At 44.6% G+C, this 23,928-nt stretch overlaps 2 protein-coding genes and 2 non-coding genes across 7 annotated transcripts in view; 1 reads left to right on the top strand and 3 right to left on the bottom strand.

Annotated features, from left to right (window-relative positions):
• PFKFB1 (6-phosphofructo-2-kinase/fructose-2,6-biphosphatase 1) overlaps positions 1-16,053 on the top strand; it is a 40,594-nt gene extending 24,541 nt beyond the window's left edge. For all 4 annotated transcript variants that reach the window (XM_072123928.1, XM_072123926.1, XM_072123927.1 and 1 more), the window contains exons 2-14: positions 2,793-2,918; positions 4,328-4,424; positions 5,320-5,386; positions 6,431-6,505; positions 8,754-8,810; positions 8,900-9,021; positions 11,536-11,743; positions 12,127-12,273; positions 12,534-12,638; positions 13,076-13,205; positions 13,310-13,372; positions 14,965-15,029; positions 15,109-16,053. In XM_072123928.1, coding sequence (XP_071980029.1) covers positions 2,825-2,918; positions 4,328-4,424; positions 5,320-5,386; positions 6,431-6,505; positions 8,754-8,810; positions 8,900-9,021; positions 11,536-11,743; positions 12,127-12,273; positions 12,534-12,638; positions 13,076-13,205; positions 13,310-13,372; positions 14,965-15,029; positions 15,109-15,168 — 1,290 coding nt within the window. In that variant the 5' untranslated portion in view covers positions 2,793-2,824 and the 3' untranslated portion in view covers positions 15,169-16,053. The remainder of the gene's footprint in view (positions 1-2,792; positions 2,919-4,327; positions 4,425-5,319; positions 5,387-6,430; positions 6,506-8,753; positions 8,811-8,899; positions 9,022-11,535; positions 11,744-12,126; positions 12,274-12,533; positions 12,639-13,075; positions 13,206-13,309; positions 13,373-14,964; positions 15,030-15,108) is intronic.
• LOC140077068 (non-structural maintenance of chromosomes element 3 homolog) lies at positions 15,869-22,417 on the bottom strand. The gene is made up of 11 exons (XM_072123930.1): positions 22,281-22,417; positions 21,833-21,900; positions 20,946-21,047; positions 20,810-20,873; positions 19,494-19,573; positions 19,317-19,411; positions 19,063-19,142; positions 18,604-18,646; positions 18,460-18,522; positions 17,847-17,961; positions 15,869-16,182 (listed from the first exon to the last, which is right to left on the bottom strand). Exons 2-11 carry the CDS (start codon positions 21,887-21,889, stop codon positions 16,081-16,083), a joined length of 801 nt encoding a protein of 266 aa, XP_071980031.1. The 5' UTR covers positions 21,890-21,900; positions 22,281-22,417; the 3' UTR covers positions 15,869-16,080.
• On the bottom strand, positions 18,311-18,436 carry LOC140101516 (small nucleolar RNA SNORA11). Its single transcript, XR_011850110.1, has one exon. It is a non-coding gene; the product is annotated as a small nucleolar RNA SNORA11 (small nucleolar RNA).
• LOC140101515 (small nucleolar RNA SNORA11) lies at positions 21,114-21,244 on the bottom strand. Its single transcript, XR_011850109.1, has one exon. It is a non-coding gene; the product is annotated as a small nucleolar RNA SNORA11 (small nucleolar RNA).
• Positions 22,418-23,928: the final 1,511 nt, after the last annotated feature.

The following is a 23,928-nucleotide window of genomic DNA, read 5'->3' as shown; positions in this document are numbered from 1 at the left end:
CTCTTGATAATATCAATGTATCCCAGGTGGGGGGGCTGTTGCTGATTTTGTATAGGTTCCAGGAGCTGCTGGTAAATATAAGTACCCCACTGTCAGCAGGGTAATTCAGGAATGACCCCTGGGGCAGGGCCAAGGTAATACTGGAAAGCTCCCGTGGCAAGGCCAGGGTAATACAGGAATGACCCCTTGCCCAGGGCAATACAGGAATGACCCCTGGCCCAGGGCAATACAGGAATGACCCCTGGCCCAGGGCAATACAGGAATGACCCCCGGGGCGGTGCCAGGGCAATGCAGGAATGACCCCTGTGGCAGGGCCAGGGCAATGCAGGAATGACCCCTGTGGCAGGGCCAGGGTAATACAGGAATGACCCCTGTGGCAGGGCCAGGGTAATACAGGAATGACCCCTGTGGCAGGGCCAGGGTAATACAGGAATGACCCCTTTGGCAGGGCCAGGGTAATACAGGAATGACCCCTTTGGCAGGGCCAGGGTAATACAGGAATGGCCCCTGTGGCAGGGCCAGGGTAATACAGGAATGGCCCCTGTGGCAGGGCCAGGGTAATACAGGAATGACCCCTGTGGCAGGGCCAGGGTAATACAGGAATGGCCCCTGTGGCAGGGCCAGGGTAATACAGGAATGGCCCCTGTGGCAGGGCCAGGGTAATACAGGAATGGCCCCTGTGGCAGGGCCAGGGTAATACAGGAATGGCCCCTGTGGCAGGGCCAGGGTAATACAGGAATGGCCCCTGTGGCAGGGCCAGGGTAATACAGGAATGGCCCCTGTGGCAGGGCCAGGGTAATACAGGAATGACCCCTGTGGCAGGGCCAGTGTAAAACAGGAATGGCCCCTGTGGCAGGGCCAGGGTAATACAGGAATGGCCCCTGTGGCAGGGCCAGGGTAATACAGGAATGACCCCTGGGGCAAGGCCAGGGTAATACAGGAATGGCCCATGGGGCAAGGCCAGGGTAATACAGAAATGGCCCCTGTGGCAGGGCCAGTGTAATACAGGAATGGCCCCTGTGGCAGGGCCAGGGTAATACAGGAATGGCCCCTGTGGCAGGGCCAGGGTAATACAGGAATGACCCCTGGGGCAAGGCCAGGGTAATACAGGAATGGCCCCTGGGGCAAGGCCAGGGTAATACAGGAATGGCCCATGGGGCAGGGCCAGGGTAATACAGGAATGACCCCTGGGGCAAGGCCAGGGTAATACAGGAATGGCCCCTGGGGCAGGGCCATGGTAATAGTGTAATGGCCCCTGGGGCAGGGCCAGGGTAATACAGGAATGACCCCTGGGGCAGGGCCAGGGTAATACAGGAATGACCCCTGGGGCAAGGCCAGGGTAATACAGGAATGACCCCCCGGGGCAAGGCCAGGGTAATACAGGAATGGCCCCCCGGGGCAGGGCCAGGGTAATACAGGAATGACCCCTGGGGCAAGGCCAGGGTAATACAGGAATGACCCCCCGGGGCAAGGCCAGGGTAATACAGGAATGGCCCCCCGGGGCAGGGCCAGGGTAATACAGGAATGGCCCATGGGGCAGGGCCAGGGTAATACAGGAATGGCCCCTGGGGCAAGGCCAGGGTAATACAGGAATGACCCCCCGGGGCAAGGCCAGGGTAATACAGGAATGGCCCCCCGGGGCAGGGCCAGGGTAATACAGGAATGACCCCTGGGGCAGGGCCAGGGTAATACAGGAATGACCCCTGGGGCAAGGCCAGGGTAATACAGGAATGACCCCCCGGGGCAAGGCCAGGGTAATACAGGAATGACCCCCCGGGGCAAGGCCAGGGTAATACAGGAATGGCCCCCCGGGGCAGGGCCAGGGTAATACAGGAATGGCCCCCCGGGGCAGGGCCAGGGTAATACAGGAATGGCCCATGGGGCAGGGCCAGGGTAATACAGGAATGGCCCATGGGGCAGGGCCAGGGTAATACAGGAATGGCCCATGGGGCAGGGCCAGGGTAATACAGGAATGGCCCCCCGGGGCAGGGCCAGGGTAATACAGGAATGGCCCATGGGGCAGGGCCAGGGTAATACAGGAATGGCCCATGGGGCAGGGCCAGGGTAATACAGGAATGGCCCATGGGGCAGGGCCAGGGTAATAGTGGAATGGCCCATGGGGCAGGGCCAGGGTAATAGTGTAATGGCCCCCGGGGCAGGTCCAGGGTAATACAGGAATGGCCCCCGGGGCAGGGCCAGGGTAATACAGGAATGGCCCCTGGCCTTGATGCCTTCATAATATGGATGACGTCCTCTTCTCACCCCCCCTGCTGTATTTATACTAAAAAGCTGTAATATCCTGGCATAGTGATGTTGGGAGGGCCGCCCAGTTGGAGGTGGCAGCATTCACAAGAATCACTGGAGCGGCAGATGGCACAGAGCCCACGGCCAATGTGTGCGGGGAAGAAGTGTCACTTCTTACCGGTAGTTTTGTGAAACAGATTAATGAAATGTTTGCCAACTAAGCAAATATTTGGGTAATCCAGGAAGCCCTCTATTTCTTGGGGTTTAGCCTGGTGATGAAAGAGTCAAAAACAGCGCCACTCTTGTAAACAGGCTGTGCCTGGTACTGCGGCCGGTTGCTGCAGGAATAAATAGACAATGCCAATAGATCAGATGTCCATGTCCACTACTGTAAAAACACAGGGGGCAGGACTTTTTTTCTTATGAAAAATTCATTGGGTTCTTAGGAAAGTTTTTCGGATTCCGGAGAAGGGTGGGGGTAGAAATGATGCTGTGATTCCGTAATGTGGAAAGAATTGCACTAAATGATTGCTGTTGTTGTTTTGCAGCGTCGGTCCCTCAGTTCACCAACTCCCCCACCATGATCATTATGGTTGGGCTTCCGGCCCGAGGAAAAACCTACATCTCCAAAAAACTCACCCGCTACCTAAACTGGATAGGAACTCCAACCAAAGGTAAGATGACGCCCCCCGAATTATATAATCTCTCTGATTATGAGACTGTTTTCTATTCAAATAGAATCTATTCACCCAATTTGTAGGGTGCAGTTTGCTGCTGCTCCTTGTTCTAGTCTTTAGACATTCAGTAGATAATATAAGAAGGTCATGACGTGCACCTTCTAAAATTACAAATTGAATTGACTGTCACCAGATATTACCCCTTTAAACTACTAGCACCATCAGGTAGGCTATGAAATATCCTTTTTAAAATTTCCCCTGTTATGTCAAATCTCTATAAAAATGTGAAAAAATAAACAGAGAAGAGTCATATTTTGCCTGAGATGAGTCAAGTTTAGAGGCTGCAGGTGGAGTATCACTTCAGACACCTCTATCTTCACTTCTAAATTGCCTAGAAATATAGGGGTTATATGAAAGAGTAGAATCTCATCTTTTCAATTCACATGAGGCGTGTCGCTGCCTCTCTTGGGTTCTGTAGCCCACTGGACCACAAGCCTGGTGTCATCTGAATGTTGAGATTCTCATCTTTCATATCGGATTTGGAAACGGGGGACATGGCTATTGACTAGATGAATTCTTATCTTTTATATGTGATACCAGCAGTATGTTTCTAAGTACTAAAGAGCTAGGAGATGGGGGCGTCTGAAGTGACAACCCCATGCAGCAAACTCCCACCTGTGCACTTTCCGTTTACAGCCTCTGCATGTGAATATTTGCACAGGCATCAGAGATCCTAACAAAGGTGACTAAGAAAATATAAAATAAATAATAAAAAGTTGTGCTAATAATAAATAAATAATAATTGAAACTAATAGTAAATAGATAATAAAACATTGGACACTTCCACAATCTACAATTGTAATGATGGTAATATAATATATAATAATTGTGCAGTCCCTCTGTTATGCCTCCTGGAAATGTGATCTTAGTTTGACAGGTAGGTGTTGCTCTCCCCTGTGTCAGGGGGTTGTGCCCCTTTATAGACTGGCACTCGGCCCTCTCCCTAGAATGTTGCACCCAATTTATTCCAAAATTTCTTGGAGGAATAACAGAGAAACAATTCTGAGTTATAAGAAACAATGATCCAGAATTGTTATATTAGGACATGTCAGGAGAGGTTTACTTTACATAGATTCAGCAGATGACTATGGGGCGGCCCGGAAAACTACATTTCTGAATGTTCCGTATTTCGGTTCTGTGTCCTATAGCATGTGAGGTGCTGCAGAGCCTTATAGGCGGATCTGCCTGGTGCACTCCCGTACAGATGACTAATGGCTGATGTGTGTTTTCTCTCTCCTTGACTTCCATGGACTTTGCTCCTGGAGGGATCTGCTGATGTGTTATGTGCAGGGTAAACATGTGCTGCTCATACTCTCCACACTGACTTGTTTTCTCTCCCTGTTCAGTGTTTAACGTGGGGCAGTACCGCCGGGAAGCCGTGCAGACCTATAAGAACTATGAATTCTTCCGCTCTGACAACCAAGAAGCCATGAAAATACGAAAGTGAGTTGTAAAGGTGGTCACAGGGTTTCACAGAGCTCCGAGTCTGAACGCTCACTTACTGGAAGGCAACACTAGAAGTGGGACCCAACAATAAAACTATTTAGTCACAGTCAGTAAGAGACTCTCTTTATGCCTGCACAATAATAACACTTTGTAGTTACACACAGTAGTAGGGTAAGGCAATGTGTAATGTGGGACTGTAGGAGAATTGTATAGAATAGAGACAGATGAGATGATTGTTAATAGAAGATAAATATGAAAGATGATGGATTCATAGATTGTATTGATGCATAAATATAAAGTAGATATCTATGAGAGGGAGATACAGTAGAAGAGAGAGAGACCGATAGATGGATAGATAAAAGAGAGGAGAAAGATAGACTAAATGTTAGATAAATGTGTATAAAATACACAAATTATAGGAGATAGATAACTAGACGGATAGATGATAGATATATACACAGGAGATAGATGAGAAGCCTCTTCACCCGGGCATTCAACCATTGGGTATTAAAGGAGCAATACATCCTCTGTCCACAAAAGTCCACAGCAGGGGGCCCTTTTTTAGGACAGGGGGTCCTGTGCAAATGCCCAGTTTGCTGCCCCCTAATTCCAGCCCTGTCACTATATTTCTCATGAGACATATAGTCCTTACATTTAAAAGTTTCCCCATTCCAACATTTTCTATTCACATGCTATCACATTTTGGAATGAGATGGTTTGTATTCATCACTCAATAACCTGCACCCCTGATAGATGTTGGGGGTCCCTGGGGTATATAATGCATCAGAACATTCCCAGCAATACAGCAGTCGTCCATCTTACATCTTTAATCCCTTCCAGAACAGTCATTGAGCGTCTTGCTGACCTAACCATTGTCCATGATATTTTTCAGGCAGTGTGCACTCAATGCCCTGAAGGACGTCAATACTTACCTGACACGGGAAGAGGGACAAGTGGCTGTAAGTAATATAAAAAAAAGAAAATGAAATGTGATATAGCAGAGCCGTGCTTGTCATGTAACTCCTATATATCATATGACAACTCGTTTCACAGGCAGCATTGTTATCCAACTCTTCTACTGTGCTGTTTTTGGGATGTTACAAAGGATCTGCCGTCCGTTTTTTTTTTTTGCGGTCAATATGTCCTCAGTGTCATCATCCCAGTCATCTTTTTTTTGCAGATACGTAAAAAAACGGAAAGGCTGGCAAATTATGTCACTAGCTTGTCCCAACCCCTTGTAGGGTGACATGACTGTGTTACCCATCATCGGACCCACCAATACAAACTGTATGCGGATGACACCTTTCATGGCATCTGTATTTTTCATTTTCCCATAGACTTCTATGGGGAGGTCAGAGGTGTAAACATTAGCAGGAATGGGACCGGCTCTGAGTTTTCTACAACCTCCACACGGCTCCATATGTGCAGGGAAATCAATGTGTCAGTGGGACAAATGCGTTTGCATTTTGGGGGAGTGTCGGCCGCCTCTCACATACGCGCTAGGCATTGGGCCGCGCCTATCTAAATTGGTTGGTTCAGGAAATACACATAACGGAGGTTATTTATCATTGGTTTTGCTGGGCAAAATGTGTCAAAAAAAAGTCACATTTTTTTGGAGACTTCGGTGATAAAAACTCTTACACTACTATCTACGCCTCTTAATTAATCTGGTGGAAACATAGAACTACTGCTAGTGACACGGCTATGGCTCAAAACTTTTGCATTTTGAGACTTTTATGGGACTTTTTGAAAAAAAAAAAAAATACCAGGCAGAAAGTACATAAGTACATGTATTAAAGGGCCAAAGCCACTTCCATGAATGTAATGGGGAGCGGAGCTCCAAAAATAGACAAAGAACTGTCCCAAGGAGCTGCCTAAAGATAAAATAATCCCCAACATGTGCACAGTGAGTCACAACTTTGTACCTAAACATGACTGACATATACCCATATATTATGTTCTCGGTTCCATGAATCTCTAATAGGTTTATTTCTACATTTTAGGTCTTTGATGCAACTAACACAACTAGAGAGAGAAGGTCCATGATCCTGCAGTTTGCTAAGAACCGTGGTTTCAAGGTACAGTCTCTACAGGGCAGCAATGTAGTCCGGTCTGGCAACTATGTCATGTGCATATAATAAATTCATGTAATACCGGTATATACAACCAGAATTTTCCATACACTATATAAAAAGTTTTTCTCTTACGTCAAACCAGAATAAACCTTTCCTGTTTTAGACCATTTAGATTTACCAACAATACATGGTATTAGCAAATGATAGAATAATGATAGGAGAATTTTTTAAAGGCCTTTTTATATTACGTTCTGCAAAAACCTGTACCAGGCAGTCCCCGGGTTACATACAAGATAGGGTCTGGAGGTTTGTTCTTAAGTTGAATTTGTATGTAAGTCGAAACTGTATATTTTATAATGGAAGTTCTAGACAATTTTTTTTCTTTTGCCCCAGTGACAATTGGAGTTTCAAAATTTTTGGTGTAATTGGACCAAGAATTATCAATAAAGCTTCATTACAGACACCTTACAGCTGATCATTGCAGTCTGGGACTATAGTAAAGCATCCAGAGAGCTTCACCAGAGGTCACAGTGGGCAGAGGGGTCCGTCTGTAACTATGGGTTGTCTGTAAGTCGGGTGTCCTTAAGTAGGGGACCGCCTGTATATGTGTCTTTTTATATATAGTATAAACTTCTGGTTTAGACTGAACCTTCTAGGCTTCACGGAGGAGTCAGCAGGACCCTCATGAATCCCAAACGGTGATGATGTGAATTGATTAGAGATTGAGCAATGATAGGGATCAATTATTCTGTGGAACATTTCACTCTTAATGTTTCACTCCGATGTCCAAGATTAATATCCATCACAACGACTTCAGTGACCGACCAAACCATTCACTGCCTATAGCACCAGCAAAAGCTTCATATTGCCCCAAATTAATAGATGTTGGCATAAGCTGTGTTTGCCCTTCCACAAGCCGAGTGTAGGTCTCATCACTAGTAGGGCCAATGCCAATGTCCAGGCAGATCCTCCTGATTCATGAATACAATGCTAGCTGAAGACTGACACAGGTACAGAACTATAGGTCCAAGGAAGGGAAGAGCTTTAATAACGAAGAGCTTTTTAATAAGGTTTAGTCCTGGTCTTGTGTCCTACATCCAGATGAGCGACTCGTGGCACGCTCGCCTCAGTAGTGATGTAACATTAGCTCAGTCCATGCTCTTTATTACTCTGTGTTCCTAGACGCTGTGGTGACATATGTCTGGCTATAAATAAATTGGACCCATTTAGTAATCTGTTTCCTGCAGCTCCAGGATAATTACTGTATTGATCTGGTTGGCAGTTTTGTTATATCTTGACTGATGTACAGCGCTGGCAATGCTCTTCAAAGCGACTTCTCCCAGGAGGGGGGTTGTTACACTGTGCCAGGAGTGGAGTCTTATAATGGAAGCTGCACTTTGATGTATGGTTAACCTGGCTTTACAGCAGGAGACTTGCTGAAGGGGCTGGGCCTAATTAAAGGGGGTTTTCATAGAATAGGTCCCCCATTTATAAAAAATTAGTCGGGGTGCAATGCCTGGCACCCCTATATATATGAGATGTTCTCTGTGTAGTGGTCAGACTGGGTTATTGGGATAGGAGCAAAGCTGCAGTGTCTAAATCCAGCCACTACAAAGAGAAGATCACTGTCTGCTTACTGTTTCATTCTCTGTTGATCAGCTACAGACAAGAGCTCATCTTTGGGGCTGCTGGGTGTTGGACCTAACTTTAGGAAGGGTCATCAATATTTTTAGCCTGTGAAACCCTATAAACTTTGTGTACACAGATGACAGAAGGGGGAGGCCCCTGATGCAGTCAAACACAAAGCTGAGCCTAGTGGACCTGGAGAACAGATTGCAAAAAGGTTATATGTTCTCTCTGTGTTTGCGTGGGTTTCCTCCGGGTCCTCTGGTTTCCTCCCACACTCCAAAACATACGGTTAGGTTATTTAGATTGTGAGCCCCATAGGGACAGGGACTGATTTGGCAAGTTCTGTGCAGTGCTGCGTAATCTGTGTGCGCTATATACATAAAGAATTATTATTATTATTTATTATTAAGATGAGATTCCTGTGTTTAGTGTTACTTTTAAAGGGTCAGACAAAGCTTTCTTCCTATAGGAGGCGCTAGAGAGCTAGTCCTTGGGATCAGCTATTTTATTTGGTTAGGAAATATTGACTTGGCTATAAGCCATTGATTTACCTGCTACTGTGGATGGTTTATTAGTACTTGTCATCATTAACCCTTTCGCTCTCTCCATTTCCGTTAACCAGGTCTTCTTCATTGAATCCATTTGCGATGACCCGGACATCATTGCCGAAAATATCACAGTAAGATCCCGCTTCTGCCGGACCGATCTTTCTGATCCGTTACCTTATATCCCATTTTTAATTAAAAAAAAATAAAAAATTCTCCCCAGCAAGTGAAGTTATCGAGTCCGGACTACAAGGACTGCGATCGGGAAAAGGTTGTGGAAGATTTCCTTAAACGGATTGAATGTTATCAGATGACGTATGAGCCGCTGCACGATGACATGGATAGGTAAGCATCTACTGGGTCGGCATTTTGTAGCTTTAGCAGGTTAGTAATAATTCGGGACGTCTTGTATGAAGTGGCGGTGCGTCCAGACGCTGATAGAACAATAGTCTGAGCACGTGTTGACCAGGGGACATGTTACTCCTAATCCCTCAGCAGGGACTCTCAAAGTCCAGGCTGGTTTGGAGCCAGCTACAGCTGGATTGTCTGACAACAGAGGGGAGGGGATGACCACCCCCTTGCCTAATAGCTTGTCGTCTTCACACCATGCTCCCTGCCTCTCATGTGGGTGCCGTCACATGGAATATTAGCTTCCACAATACAGTAAGTTGATTTCCATCTCTTTGCTTGGTTATATGTTTGCGCAAGTGGTTCATGAATGTGCTCAAACTTTGTAATATCCCCCCCACCCCTCTCCGCTACTAGTGTAACCTTACAACATGATCAGGGGAATGTTTGTTCTTATATACTGGTGTATGGAGTTACTTGTATACTAGTTTTGGTATTTAGCAAACCTAGGAGTCAGGAGTGTCTGTTTCTCCATTGTCTGTGTGGGTCTTTTCCCAAAAAAAAAAAAAATCCTGTTTTTCTGCATTCCAAAACATAAACCGTGTCACTTGCACCATAAGGAAGCCAGTAATTTTGGGAATTGAGAGGCATCCCGAGCACTGGCCATCCAAAGAGGTAAGTAAAAAGCAGATCCTGTTGCAGCAAGGATTTAGATCAGTACTAGGGCCGAACAATTTTTATCCAAGTGAGAACAGGGACTGATGTGAGCGTATTCTCTGCACGGTGTCCGCTATACGCACAACTGTACTAATAGGATCCCTTTTACACCGCCTGACGGAGCTGGGATGGATCCTTCTAGTAAAGTTGATTCCCATCCATTGCTAGGATGAAATCCGCACTGTTGTAAAGAGATAAAGAAATTGCTCATCATTTTGCAGTTTGCATTAGTCTTAAGTCCAAATAATCTGATAGTCTTGATCCAGAAAAAAAAAAATCCCAAAGCGCTAAAAAAAAATTCATCCTGATGCTAAATACGACACTGGCATTCAATCCTTGGATCAACATTGCTTAAAAATATATCTGATATTTTGGCTTTCAAGGCCAACTTAGAACGTGTACCATGTGTAAACCATCATAACATCCACTGGTGATTAGTTCCATAGTCTCACTGCTCTTAAAGGGAATGATGCCCGTATATATCACCACATTGTACCATCTCCTCTGTATTGTGCACGTGGTGATATAGGCAAAAGCTTATTATACTGCATTAGGTTATTGTGTGCACCCTCGCAGTACTGCCAGACTAATAGGAACCAAGGGTGTCTGAGGTTATGGCTGCCAATGTCTAGCCTTACAGTGAATGTGCCATCACTAAGGTATTACCTGGCTATACTTGTATCCCTATAATTATGTATTACGGATCCTGTGTACATGGATTAATGGTATAAGTCAGAGGTATAACGTACTTTGCTGCTGATGTATACAGTAGAATACTAGACAAATTGCTACAATGCTAAACCTATACTGTGCATTATTTGCATTTCTTCAATAGCTATAAAAGTGTAACCAGGACTTTCCAGAACTTATCCATTGTCACCACATTCAGCCATAGATCTGTTTAAAATAAACACAACTGAGTCACAATAACCAGCGTCGCTGTGAAATGCATGGCCGTGGGAGCGTTTCCCTAGATAATAAATCTGAATATATAATCGGTCCCCAACTTAAGGTCACCTGACTTATAGACGACCCCTAGTTACACACGGACTACATTTTTGTCTGGAGCTACAATTATAAAATATACAGTTCCAACATACATACATATTCCACTTAAGAACAAATCTAAAGAACCTATTTTTGTGGTTCAATAAAATTTTATCAATAAGAGCATATAAACAACAGTACAAGGACCAGGAGACTTACAAAGCAGTTGACATGTTCGGGAAGCTAAAGAACCTATTTTGTACATAACCTGGGGACTGCCTGTATACCCACTAGTGGCGCCTTTGTGTCCTGAAGAGCCTGGCCATGCAAGGATTAGCATCAGTAATATATTCACCCTCATAGTCTGGGCTAGATAGTGAATACAAACTAGTTGCCTCCATTGTAGGTAAATGAATGGGGCTCATGTGGGGTTGTGTTACCACTGCTCTCACACCATCTGCCTAGTATAGATGGTCAGTAACATCCCCCCTACTTGTAATGTAAAATAATTTACCTGACCCACTTTATCCTCTTCATAGATTTGTACATGATGATAGATGATGTGTAATCTCTTATATTACTTGATGCACAGGCGCGGGGGCATGCCAGCTGTATTAGGTTACCCCTGCTCGTTAGGATCTAACGTGATCTGTAGGGATCTGTGAGTGGAAATAAAATTGAGTTTCTTAATTAATCTCTAGGATATTGGCAGTGGATGATAGATGTAGATATATGGAGTCTCTTGTGGTGATAAGTTGTTATTGTGGTTGGTGACTCCTGACTTCTCGCTCCGTGTTTCTGTTTCAGTGATCTGTCTTATATTAAGATTTTTAATGTTGGGAGCCGATATCTGGTGAACAGAGTCCAGGATCACATACAGAGCCGCACGGTTTACTACCTGATGAACATCCACGTCACCCCCCGCTCCATATACCTGTCCCGGCATGGAGAAAGCGAGCTTAACCTCACGGGCAGGATTGGAGGGGACTCAGGGCTTTCAAATCGGGGAAAGCAGGTAAGAAATGTCCCCTACTCTGAGGAATCCTCCTGAGTATTGGGCTGAATACACACCAGCACTTCCTAATGGAACCACAAGACTCACATCTTTGCCTGTAGGGATTACAGAGGGTCTGGATGACACAAATGTGCACTTTCCTTACTTTATTTTTGGCTCCGCATGCCCACAAGATGTCCAGCTCTGTATAAACACATGATTTTGGGTCTGTAGTTTTGGCGTGGGGTTTGTTGGCTCAATGTAACTTAGAATTTAATGTTCTCATTAGAACCTTAAGGTCCTTAAAAGGATGTTTTGAAAAAAAGGTCCTGAGCACCAGGTGTCTGCCAGCTGTTTCTCTATGTAACTTGCTGTTTCCTTGGTCACTTCCTGTTTTCCTACAGTTCGCTCATGCGCTGGGCAACTTTGTTAAATCGCAGAATATTACAGACCTGAAAGTATGGACCAGTCACATGAAGCGCACCATCCAGACGGCCGAAGCGCTGGGTGTCCCCTATGAGCAGTGGAAGGCCTTGAATGAGATTGATGCAGTAAGTGGACCCCTCCATCCTCCTACAGCTCGTCTATGTAGAGCCCGCATAGTTGCCCTGTGGTGGGGGACATGAGTTGTATTGTCCATGAATGCTAAATATTTCACTTTTGCAGCTGCCCTATGTGCTCCAGAGCTGCTATACGTTCTGTAAGCCCCATGTACACTGTTACAAATAGCTCTGCATAGGCTTTCCATTTATTTCAATGATGTCAATGTTCGACCATTCTAGTCTCGCTCAATAAAACCTTTTCTTTGCAGGGAGTGTGCGAAGAGATGACGTATGAAGAAATACAGGAACATTTTCCAGAAGAGTTTGCACTAAGAGATCAGGACAAATATCGGTACCGATATCCCAAAGGAGAGGTGAGGGTGCTATATCCTACTCTGGCAGAACTTCCCTTGGCTGGATTCCCTGTTATTAGAACCATTGCTTGATTTGGAAATGTATAAACATGACTAATGGCGCCACATCTGTCCAAATGTTGTGTGCGGTATTACATCTCTACTCTATAGAGGTTATTGGAGGCAAGATGGATGGATACAGAAAGCTGTAGTGCTGTTTATGGAAGAAAGCAGTTTTGTTCTGCTAACATTGGACAACCCCTTTAAGTGTTGGAGGGATGGAGAAGTTTCCACACCCACCTACCTTTTGTGCTCCTTGTACTGCTGGTATTAGAAGGGCCTCAATGACCAATGGGGGAGGGGGACTAAACAAAGCGGACTATGGTCAGTGCCCTTCTTCTATCTGTAGGGTGTAGGGTGCCCCTGGGCTCTGACATGCTGTCTATATTTTGCTGTAGTCCTATGAGGACCTGGTGCAGAGGCTGGAGCCGGTTATCATGGAGCTGGAGCGGCAGGAGAACGTGTTGGTGATCTGTCACCAGGCTGTCATGCGCTGTTTGCTGGCGTATTTCCTGGATAAAAGCGCAGGTATCCTGTTATCCATCGTGTCAGTGCGCATTGGACCTGCTAACAAGGCAGCGCTGGTTTGGAAATAATTTGGGTCTTATCCAATCCTGTACTTGTTTTTCCAGAAGAACTGCCATACCTGAAATGTCCTCTTCACACGGTGCTGAAACTGACCCCCGTAGCTTATGGTGAGTGCCGCCCCATCACCAGCAGCCATATTGGTCTTCACATTATCTTGTCTGAATATTGTGGCTTCTCACTCTGTCCCATCTTGCCTTATAAGGGCTCATGTAAGTCAATTGCATAGAAAGGCAATAGAGGGGTCATTGGTATTGTGTTTGTTTACACCTTTATTGGCACCAGGCAGGAATACTAAGTTGTGGTGGGTTATCAGTATTGAAGGTGGTCACAGGATGAGCTCTCTGTATAAAGGGCAGGTATCATCTGTATTATATGCCATTATTGGTGATGGCAGCTAACCAGTTTTTGCTGAGCTGAAGTAAAGTTTTAACCAAGGCTGGGTTCAAATCATGTTTTATGTGTACGCTCAGCATATACGGCGAGAAAGCTTCAGACAGATACGCTGAGCATATACATTGACATATAGCGGCAGACGGAGGCATAGTTGTTGCCACTGTTTGACAATGATACATCGTATCCACTGAAAAAGGCAGGATAGAAAGACGTAGCAGCTATGCTTTTCCATCCTGCTGAGCGACGTATATGCTCAGCGGAGACAATAGAAGCCTATAGGAGCGGATGCAGCGTATTACGGATACGCCGCTGAGCAGGAGGGGGGACCTGGTGATGTTACTATCCATATTTGGGCAGTGACATCACTGGGGAAACACCCTGCACATTGGCAGCAGGAATGTCCACTCCTCTCCCTGGATGATGACGTATCCCACTGTATAAGCATAGAGAGGGATACAGCTGTGCCACACCTTGTAAGGACACATGGGAATCCCCCTGACGTGCCTTTACAACATATGGCAAATAATGTGGTAACCTCATATGTTTAACTATAGTTTAAAGACCTCTAAAGTGTTCATATATACTTCCATTGCCACAGGTTACAATGGCAAGAAAATTGGGGGATTATCACCTAATAGCACTCACATCCCATATTATAAAGCTCCTTGAAAAATGTATCTTTATTTATCTAAAATTAACAACTGGGAGATAAAGATGCAGTATTATACTTGCTAGATTGTGTGTACGGCCACTTAGAGGAGCCAGAAGGGGGAGGGAATGTTTTTTCTTTTTTCATGCACTCCCAACACAGCCCAAAACTACTGTGATAAATAGCGAGGCAATGATGGCTGAATGGATACAGGATTACTTGACCGGTCCGTCTGCTTTCTGCTTGTCAGATACAGGCAATGTACACAGATACTCGTCGTACCTCAGCCTTCATATTGTGGACCGTTACCAGTATTTCGACCATCATTTAAATTTGGCAATACAATTACGATAAGTAGGAACTTCATTCTTTCAATGTGTGTAGCAAGATGACACAGTTGTTGCTATTTATTTAGATGTTGTTTTGCTTTGGATGTGGATAGATTGGACAAAGTGATTAAAAAGGCTGGCAATTATAAATTTAGTTAAAATTCTCCTCTCCACAACTAAAGTTACATGCATCTTAATGATCCTTTATCATCAAAAAATGGTTACGTTGCATTCAGAAGGACGTCTCATCTAGGTCTTTGTGATTGCTCTTCTTCCATATAGGAAACCTACTATACAGCAAAGACTAATGTGACTTCTCCTCCTACAGGTTGTAAAGTAGAATCCATTTACCTAAACATTGAAGCTGTAAATACACACAGGGAGAAGCCAATGGTGAGTGTGATTGTACATAGTCCACCCGCTTCCTACCTCCCCCTCTCAGCCCCATCACTGATGTAATGTTCTCTTACAGAATGTCGCTGTGTCTCGTGATCCTGAGGAAGCCCTGGACACCGTCCCTGATCACTTCTAACGTGCAATAATGGAAGCAAGCTGCAATTTTTATTTTTTTAAGTATATTTTTATAATTTGTCAGGTAGGAAGCTGAAAAATGGAATTAGGTCTGCTAAAAAACAAAACCGCATCTTCTAGGCTTGTTATATGAGATTTGTTGTTGTTGTAAACCCTTTTTAGCTAGTTACATTTTATTAGTGACTTATACATTGTATGGCGACACTAGTCATTTTTATAGTTTTAGGTCTAGTCTCACACTGATATAGTAGAATTAAGGGTCTGCAATATACCTGGACCCCCATAGCTCTAGATCAAAGGGGGTTCAGAATTACTAAAACATGGCCGCCATTGGTAGTGCTGGGTACTGCAGCTCTTTCATTGATGTGAATAGAGATATAATACCCAAATGCTGAATTCTAGCATTAGTGCAGGAACAAGTAAGGAGCATTTCTTATCCAGGCCACATCTATACAATGTAAGCCAATACTGTACTGTGCCTCTACTAGATCTTTTCTACTCCTTCATGTGTGTATGTGTCACCAGCTTCCTCTTTGGTCTTATGTTTTTATTAACTTTAAATTTAACCTCTGGTATCTGGAGTATAATCACTGATATTAGTGTCTGTGGGACACATCTAGTCACCTCCTTTGTAGAGGCCATTGCACACAGCAGCCATACTGACCAGCCAGCAATGTACAGGACAGAGGAATACAAGGTGCTGTAATTACAACTTTTTTTTTTTATTATAGAACATCTTAAAACAGATTTAACTTGAGAAAAAAAAAAAAAAAAAAAATATAAAATTTACACCTAAACGATGTAAATGCACTGTCTATGGGACAAAGTGCCCCCTGGTGGCAGAGAGGCACAACTACAACTGTTATAATAAATGCCCCATAAGTTATCCTCTGTGTGGGCACTTTGTGAGGACTCATGATCTCGCCGACGTCGAGGCTCTGGGCGCCTGTGACCTGGGGATCTCTTGGGCATCTCTGTATTGTGTTACCCATGACTTTGGATCCTTCTGCTGAATCTAGAACATTAAAAAAAAAAAAAAAAAAAAGGGGAAGTGTTACCAATTTGTTGACCAACACGGGAGATGCTACGGGTATGTAAATTTTTGCACAAATGTGCACCAAACTAGGAAGCTGCCATTAATGTTAGACACTGTATTAAAACTGGGGTATGTGAACTTTTCATCAGGGCCATTTAGAGGTTTCATTAGGATTTAAATGCGTAACGCTTCATGACATACATCCTTAACAGCTCCATGATGTACATGTAAGAGGCCTCATCATACAGACATGGAGTTTGTGCATATTGCAGCTAACACCCGCCTTAATTTAAAACGCGTGGGCGCTGCCTTCTGCGTCTCGATAGTTGTTCCCTGCGATGTCATCAGGGAGCGGCGATCTGGTACCATGAAAGCCTCGGGTCATACAAAGGCTTAAACGAGAGCCTCAGGTCTATTACAATGCACATAAAACCCCCATATAGTGCCATATTGTAGTATAGTAGGATTAGACAACCTAGGGTTAAAGTACCGTAAGGAGTCTTAAAATGTAAATTCCAAGCCCCTTTCCCTAGAACAGATGTAAACAGTAAAAATAAACTTATTTTCGGTATTTAATCCGTAGCGCCCAAAGCACAATGCCATTTTTTCACCATTTTGCAAAATAAATATATAATAAAAAGTGTTTAAAGTGGTACCATTGAAAGTCATCTCATTTCACAAAATATTGACACCACCTACAAGCTGTGCACAATTAAGGCTGGATTCACACTACCATTGCCCACTGTACCGTAGCAAAGCGGGTACGCAGGGAGAGGGGGAGAGCGCTGCTCACCCCCACCCCTCTCCATAGGAGCATACTGCGCACGGTGCCGTGAAAAGATAGGACATTTACAAGCACCGTACCACTCCTGTAGGGCGCCGTGCGCCCATTGCCGTCTATGGGGGACGTATATACGTCCCCCATGCAGCAGTGTGCATAGTTATTGGTGCTACAAGATGGCAAAAAAATTTTTTTTGTACAAGGGTTTTAAATTTTTGTAAATTTATGAAAATATTACAAAGACTATAAATTTGGTCTCCCCGTGATTGCACTGACCCAAAGAATAAAGTAGACATGTTTTTTGGGGCGCACAGTGAAAGCTGTCAAATCCAAACCCATGAGAAAATGTTGCAAATGCGTTTTCTATTAATTTTATTGCATTTGGAATTTTTTCTCCCCCCCCCCCCAACTTCACAGTTCATGACATGGAATATTAAATACAGTCATTATGGATTTTTGAAGGTGGTGAGTGAAAAATGAAAACTATGTAAAATTACATTCGAAAGCACAGAATAAAAATGTACCAGAGCCCCTCTGTGCTGTAGCTTCACAGGCTGTTAAAGGAGCACTTCCCCTGCCACTGTATGGAAAAACTTGATCTGCTGCAGGGCAATTACAGAAGGCAGAGGAAGGGAGCAGCCTATGAAGCTACAGCATAGAGGGGCTCTGGTGACGTTCCTCCCAAAGACCTTCTGGCTAGTTAGTACAATTTTAAAAGTTGAATTTAAAAGGAAGGAGGAATAACAAATATCCTTATTTCATCATTTTGATGGTATATTACCTTTAATGGCACTGGAAAATCCATCTGATTTGACATAGATAAACCCTCAGTACAATGTACAGGCCAAACAATTCCACTTACCTTCGAGACAAACTCCAGGATTTTCAGTTTGGAGGTTTCTTTAATTGCTCTTGGACCCCAGCGGAATTCATACTCTGGAGGATCAGTATGGGGGACTTTGTTATACTCAAGGTATCTTAATGTAAAACAGACACATTCAGAATCATTTTCTGGCTCAACTGAAACACACACGTTATTCAGCATCATTCAACGTCCAGAGTGACAATCTGTGTCCCAACTTAAAAAAAAAGATGGGAATAAACCTAAGCAGTGGGGTGAAAGCCACAGTAACAAACTTATAGCTATTGGGGGGGGGGGGGGGGTTATTTTGAGAAGGTTATCCCCTTAGTATATTGCTAGGATGCGGGAGAACAGCCGCATAGAGATGAATGGAGCCGCCTAGTTACAATACCACACAATACCCACGGTCAAGTAGAACAATTAGTCACTTTCCTTAATCATAAAAAACCATGATCTTAATATGCATGTCTGCAGTTTTCCTCTTTGGCGTTAACCATGGTTGTGGTAAACACAGAGAGGCGCTGCGGATGCTCTGCGGTGTGATGTAAACAGCGGGAGGAGCTCTGCCCCGGCTGCTCTGTACACACCGCCACACAGCACAATGGCAACTTACTTCTGCTTCACAAACTCATCCGTCACAAGTTTCTTCACATCTCCAAAGTCTTCATGTCGCTCCCTTATAAGATATACAAATATTTGATATTAAGGAGAAGTAAAATAAACATTATGAATTCTTATACTTTGTGTCTGCACATACCCGGGATCAACGCGCAGGCGACGTAGGGTCTCCCAGATGGCAACTGAAAAGAAATAAGTGCATGAGATTCACAGCACTGTCTGCAGCTTCCCTTCCCTCCCCCGAGCGCTCTATACACATACAGTATCAGGACTAGGCCAGGATGGAAACCAACAGCAAGAGATCAACTATTGTGATAAGGCGTGTATGCAAAAGGTTTACAACTACAGCACTGACATTCCTGGAATCTGACCGCCACCACAAGTCACAGTCTCTGAAATAGACAGCTCCATTCTTAGTTTAGTGGTCAGACCAGTTTACTGCAGATCAGCTACTTTCTGGCTATTTCGTGCTGTAGGTTCAGTGTAATAGGACAGTGCTATTCTGTGGTGGCACCAGAATCCCAAAAAGTTGATATTCATGACTTATCCCCAGGATTTCAGCATCCAAGACCTATGTAAACTGTAGACAACCACTTACCCTCTTTGGCAGTGTTCCCCTTCATGAAGATGAGGCTCAAAATTACTGTAAGCAAACCCAACTTCGCTGTATTGTCATTTCTGAAACATGAGAATAAATGTCAGTTACTTGGCTCAAAATAAGACACCTTAAACAGCACCCCTGACCATCGGTACTGGGTGCTATCACAACTCTTTATACCGCTTGGCCTGCAATAACAGCACAGCATTGCCACCTCCAACCAAAGCATAGAGGAGTCATCACAAAGTGCTTACACTTTCAGGTCATCTCCCTCCCCACGCTCCAGTGTATTGATAAGGATGTAAATATGAGCCTTGGTGTCAATTTCCTCCAGCTGAAAACCAAAAACCTGCAAGAACAGAATATTCACATTCATGTGGAATAAACAGGTTTTTAATGATCCTGCACCAATCAGTTACAGATGTACCTACTTCTAACAAGGCCTTCTTAGCACGGAGGAGGAGCTCAGCATAAATGTCTTTGTATTCCTTCACTACGTTCTTTACAATGTCTGCAAATAAAGAGAAGAAAATACAAACTTACAAATGCAACAATCTTACACAGAGATTTAAAGTTTTATGTAACGGCTTAGTGTGGTCTTTGCAAGTTTTGCATTTCTAAGCCAAAGATGAGAAGATCTGTCTTTGTAAAGGGGTTGCCCGAGATCAACTAAATTAAAGAGGTGGCCAGGGGTGGGCTGCATTGTGACAGGTGGGTGTGCCCAGCCAGAGCTTCCATGCCCCTGTAAACAAACAAGGGCATGGCGAGTGTGGGTCACCGAGAGCACCAGACGAGGAAAGTACTAGTTTTTTTTTTTTTTTAATGCACACCACCCACCTCATTTATTTTAGTTTGGGACAACACCTTTAGGGCACGTTCACACTGAGGTTTTTCAGATGCAGTTCTTAATGTCAAAACTAGGAGCAAAGTGAAGAGAGACAAGGAACAGCTTCTCTCAATTATATGTTCTCACCCATTATAATCCACACCTGTTTTATCCTTCAAAAACTGAATGTGTGAATGCAACCTCAATGTGTCTAGTGCACAACCTAATGGGATGTTTGGAGACAAATTAAAAAAGGAACCCATCATGAAGATTTGGGCATACAAGCGATTCCCAACCCATTTTGCAGAACCCGACAAGATCACAGTGTGAATGTTATTCAACACTGAGTCTGTCACCTTCTGGCACCAGGATGAATGATTGTAAACCAAGCACATTGACATACTGGTGTGTTCCCTTCTCTGGCAGGATCTGCTCTTCTTAAAGCTTCCTTTGCTCTGCTTTTTAAGGGAAAAAAAATTATGCATATTAATCTGAGGGGTTCCAGGCACCATAAGTGTTAACGGAACCTGGAGCCCCTCAGGCTCATTTGCATACAGTCTATCTGGCTAGCAGATTTTCTTTAACACCTTTGGAACCCAAAGCCCCTGAAACTTATTTGCACAAGACTTAAAAAATAATAAAAAACTCAGGGCATAAGAAGCCAAGAGAAGAGTGGATCCAGCAACCGAGCCCAAGCTGATTGGTGACTGCTGGGACCCCCTAATGATCACTAGAAGAGACCCCCAGCAATCCAGTCCTGTAGCAGTATAAAGGAGGCACGCTGCCTCCAAAATGCAAACAGGAGCATTCAAAACAAAAAGGTAATGAAGATTGTGAGAAAAATAAAAAAGATCACAGTAAGTTGTAAAGTTGCAGAAGCTTCTACAATATTAGTCTCCTATTACAGGCGCGGTGAGGTACCTGCTCGCTTAATAGGCAATTTCTTCTGGTCCCTGATCAGCAGGTACTGCACCAGCTCCCCGACCTACAAGACACAGACTGGAGATTTAGTGTTCTGCATCAGCCACATGATGTAATGAGTGCAGGCGGCACGTACCTTCAGGCTGATCTGCTCCGGGGAATGCTTCTCCAGGTTCCTCTGCGCCTGTGTCAGCGTCTGAGTGAATGAAACATCTTCCTCCATATCCATGTCTCCCCCCTACATCAGACACAAAGCGATGAAGGAAAGTAGAAAGCACAGGCCCCGATACTGACAAAGAGGAGAACATGTACGGCACACTGCACCACAGAGGACACGGCTTCATGTCTCATGGCGGGAGCTGCAGCAGATTGATGTGCGGTGCGGTATAAACAGCCAAGGAAGGGTCTCACCAAAGGCTGCTCTGAGCGCACCGGGCAGGCCACAGCGGGAAGCCACAGTTACACACACGGACACGCACCGGGCAGGCCACACCCACACACACAGACGCGCAGTGGGAAGCGGCAGCTACATACAGACACACATAGGGTAGGCGACAGCAGGAAGCTGTAGCCGCACACACAGACGCGCACCGGGCAGGCGACAGAGGGAAGCCTCCTCTACCTGTTCTCAGAATCGGTGGGGGTCTCAGCATCAGATACACTAATCACCTCATTATCCTCTATCCCGTGGAAAGGGGATAACTTGGTACAACCCCTTTAATGACATAGGCTAAAAACACACAAATGTGCTCCCTCCATGAGCCCCAGATAATGTTCTGTCTGGATCTCATGGACTGAACACTGTTTGGGGGATGAGACTACAAGCGTCCTAGTAATTTTATTTATGGAGTCCCTGCTTCACCACTGAATGGATGCAGAGCTTTAATCATCATACTACGTGAGGCTGCGGTCTGACAGTTGTGTAAACAGAGTTCGGTGCATGAAATCCATCCATTTGTGCAGTTTAGCCTTGTAATGTGGAGACGCCAAAATACGGTTCATGAGAAAACCCCTTCACAGTACCTGGAGGCGAGAGGTGTTCTGGGAGAGACTGGGCCGTCCTCTGCGTCTCTGTGTCATGGCTGCTCGACCTAGCAGATAATGAACATTGTTTAATAACACATTTTTTTTTAATTTTTATTAAATCCTCTATTCCTTCACCATGAAAGATAACTGGTGGCAAAACAAACATAGTGACACTTATCTGATAAACAGCTCATTAGTAATAAAACACATTACACATAAACCATAATCACTTATCTGCTACCACAACACACTGGAAAAGTAAAGCTTTGGTAGTCTACCAACAGAAACCGGTACAAAACTACAACTCCCAGAATGCCCAGCCAGCCTGAGGATATACAGGCATGCTGGGAGTTGTAGTTCCCCCAATAAGTGCACTGCACGTACACATTTCATTCCTATTGTATATCGCTGAAGATATACACGTCTGAACAGGAACCGCACATACCTAAAGCCGCAGCAAACGCCAAGCCGTTACCTCTCCCGGTATGCTACACACACTGGTCCTGCCACACAACCTCCCGCCACCATAACAAGCAAGCACCGCCCCTTCCCCGTGACGTACACCCACCACGTGACGATCGGTCCGGGCGGGAAAAGGAAATCAGCTGATTGGCGGAGCTTCCTGCGATCCTTTTAGTACAAAATTTAAAATGTATGAAGTGACAATTACTCATAGGAGAACATGTAATATCTCCATAGCGTGAAGGGGCTCTGTTCTCTCATAAATACTTGCTACCTAAGCCTTAACTGCTATAAAACTACAATACCCAGAATTCCCTGGCAGTTTCCTGTAATGTGGGCATGCTGGGAATTGTAGTTTCCTAACAGCTGCAGCTTTCTGTAGTGTTCTCATTTAGTCACATCTATCCGCTTGTGCTGACTACCAAGCAAGTAATGAAAGTAAATGAATCTGCTAAGATCTGATGGATTTTTTCTGACTGTGCAGAATAATTATTTGCGATTAATATAACTCTCAACGTTTGTACAAGTTACAGACTTTCCCTTTAAATGGCAACAAAGTTAAGCAACTTTAAATTTAGGACAACTCCTGAAAGACATCCTAAAACAACAGAGGCCCGGAAGATCAAGCCACATAGTTCAGAAAATAGGCATGATCTCCCAGTTATGACCAGTCACTTGGGCCCCTCGCATGAAAAATTGGCCTCATTTTATTACATTTTTAACCTGCAAATTGTGTGGAAATACTGTCAGATTTTCTTCCCACGCAGAAATTGCATCTGATACAGCAGAAACATATTTTAATGATCCTGTCACTTTTCTGCCACGTCTTTACAGATTTTTGTTTTTACATGAAAGTCTTAGGGCTCTTGTGGAATTTCAAAATCCAACGACAAACTCTGTATTCATATGGATTTCGAGCAGATTTTTTTTCTGTAAATGATGCAGGGTAACAAGTGTAAAAAGGTAAAAAATCTGCATAAAACACACAATATAAATCACACACTGATTTATTTGCAGTTTTTCCATTTCACAATCCATAACGTGTGCAGCAACATTTACACCAGTTACAAAAGAGCAAATACCGCCCAACCTTTGTAGGAGAGATAGGGTACATTCACTCAGCCTCAATGGGGGCTGTGATCTGGTCAGTGGCTCCAGGTCAAGGTGCAATGAGCACACCGCACCGTGACCATGTCAGGCGGCCGTGTCGCTTATCTGGAAAAGTTTAGGATATGACCTCTGCTTTGCGGCATGGCCGCCTGACACGGTCACGGTGTTCACCATGCCCTGACCGGGAGCCATTGAAATCTATGGAGGCCGTGATCTGGTCCAAATCATGCAATCACCTCAAGGTCCCCATTGATGGGGGCTCTTCTGCCTATGGATGGAGGATAGCTGATGAGCACTCACTCCTCCCGACACTGTACCTGCCCCGGATCCCATCTGGGCGAGCATGCAGCCGTGTGAATGAGCCCAAAGAAAGAGACAAAAGTTGCGGCGCACATCACAGAATATTTTTTCCTTAGCCATGCCTTCTGTTCCAACCCCACACAGTATAATCTCCCCCTCACATTGTAGCCCCTCTAATATTGTTCCCCAGTTTCCCATCATATGGTATTAAAGCCCCCCCA

The sequence above is a fragment of the Engystomops pustulosus genome, chromosome 9 (assembly GCF_040894005.1).
Source record: "Engystomops pustulosus chromosome 9, aEngPut4.maternal, whole genome shotgun sequence".
Classification (NCBI taxonomy): Eukaryota; Metazoa; Chordata; class Amphibia; order Anura; family Leptodactylidae; genus Engystomops; species Engystomops pustulosus.
Note: the sequence above shows the minus strand (reverse complement) of the source record. Positions and strands in the feature narration are given on the sequence as shown.

What these genes read in the sequence shown, in the direction of transcription:
- LOC140077068 (XM_072123930.1), bottom strand. Translation starts at nt 21,889, where the DNA reads ATGACACAGAGACGCAGAGGACGGCCCAGTCTCTCCCAGAACACCTCT. An exon ending in GGGGAACACTGCCAAAGAGG is followed by an intron (nt 18,647 to 19,062) that starts GTAAGTGGTTGT and finishes ATTTCTTTTCAG; the next exon opens with TTGCCATCTGGGAGACCCTA. An exon ending in GATGAGTTTGTGAAGCAGAA is followed by an intron (nt 17,962 to 18,459) that starts GTAAGTTGCCAT and finishes TTTTACATTAAG; the next exon opens with ATACCTTGAGTATAACAAAG.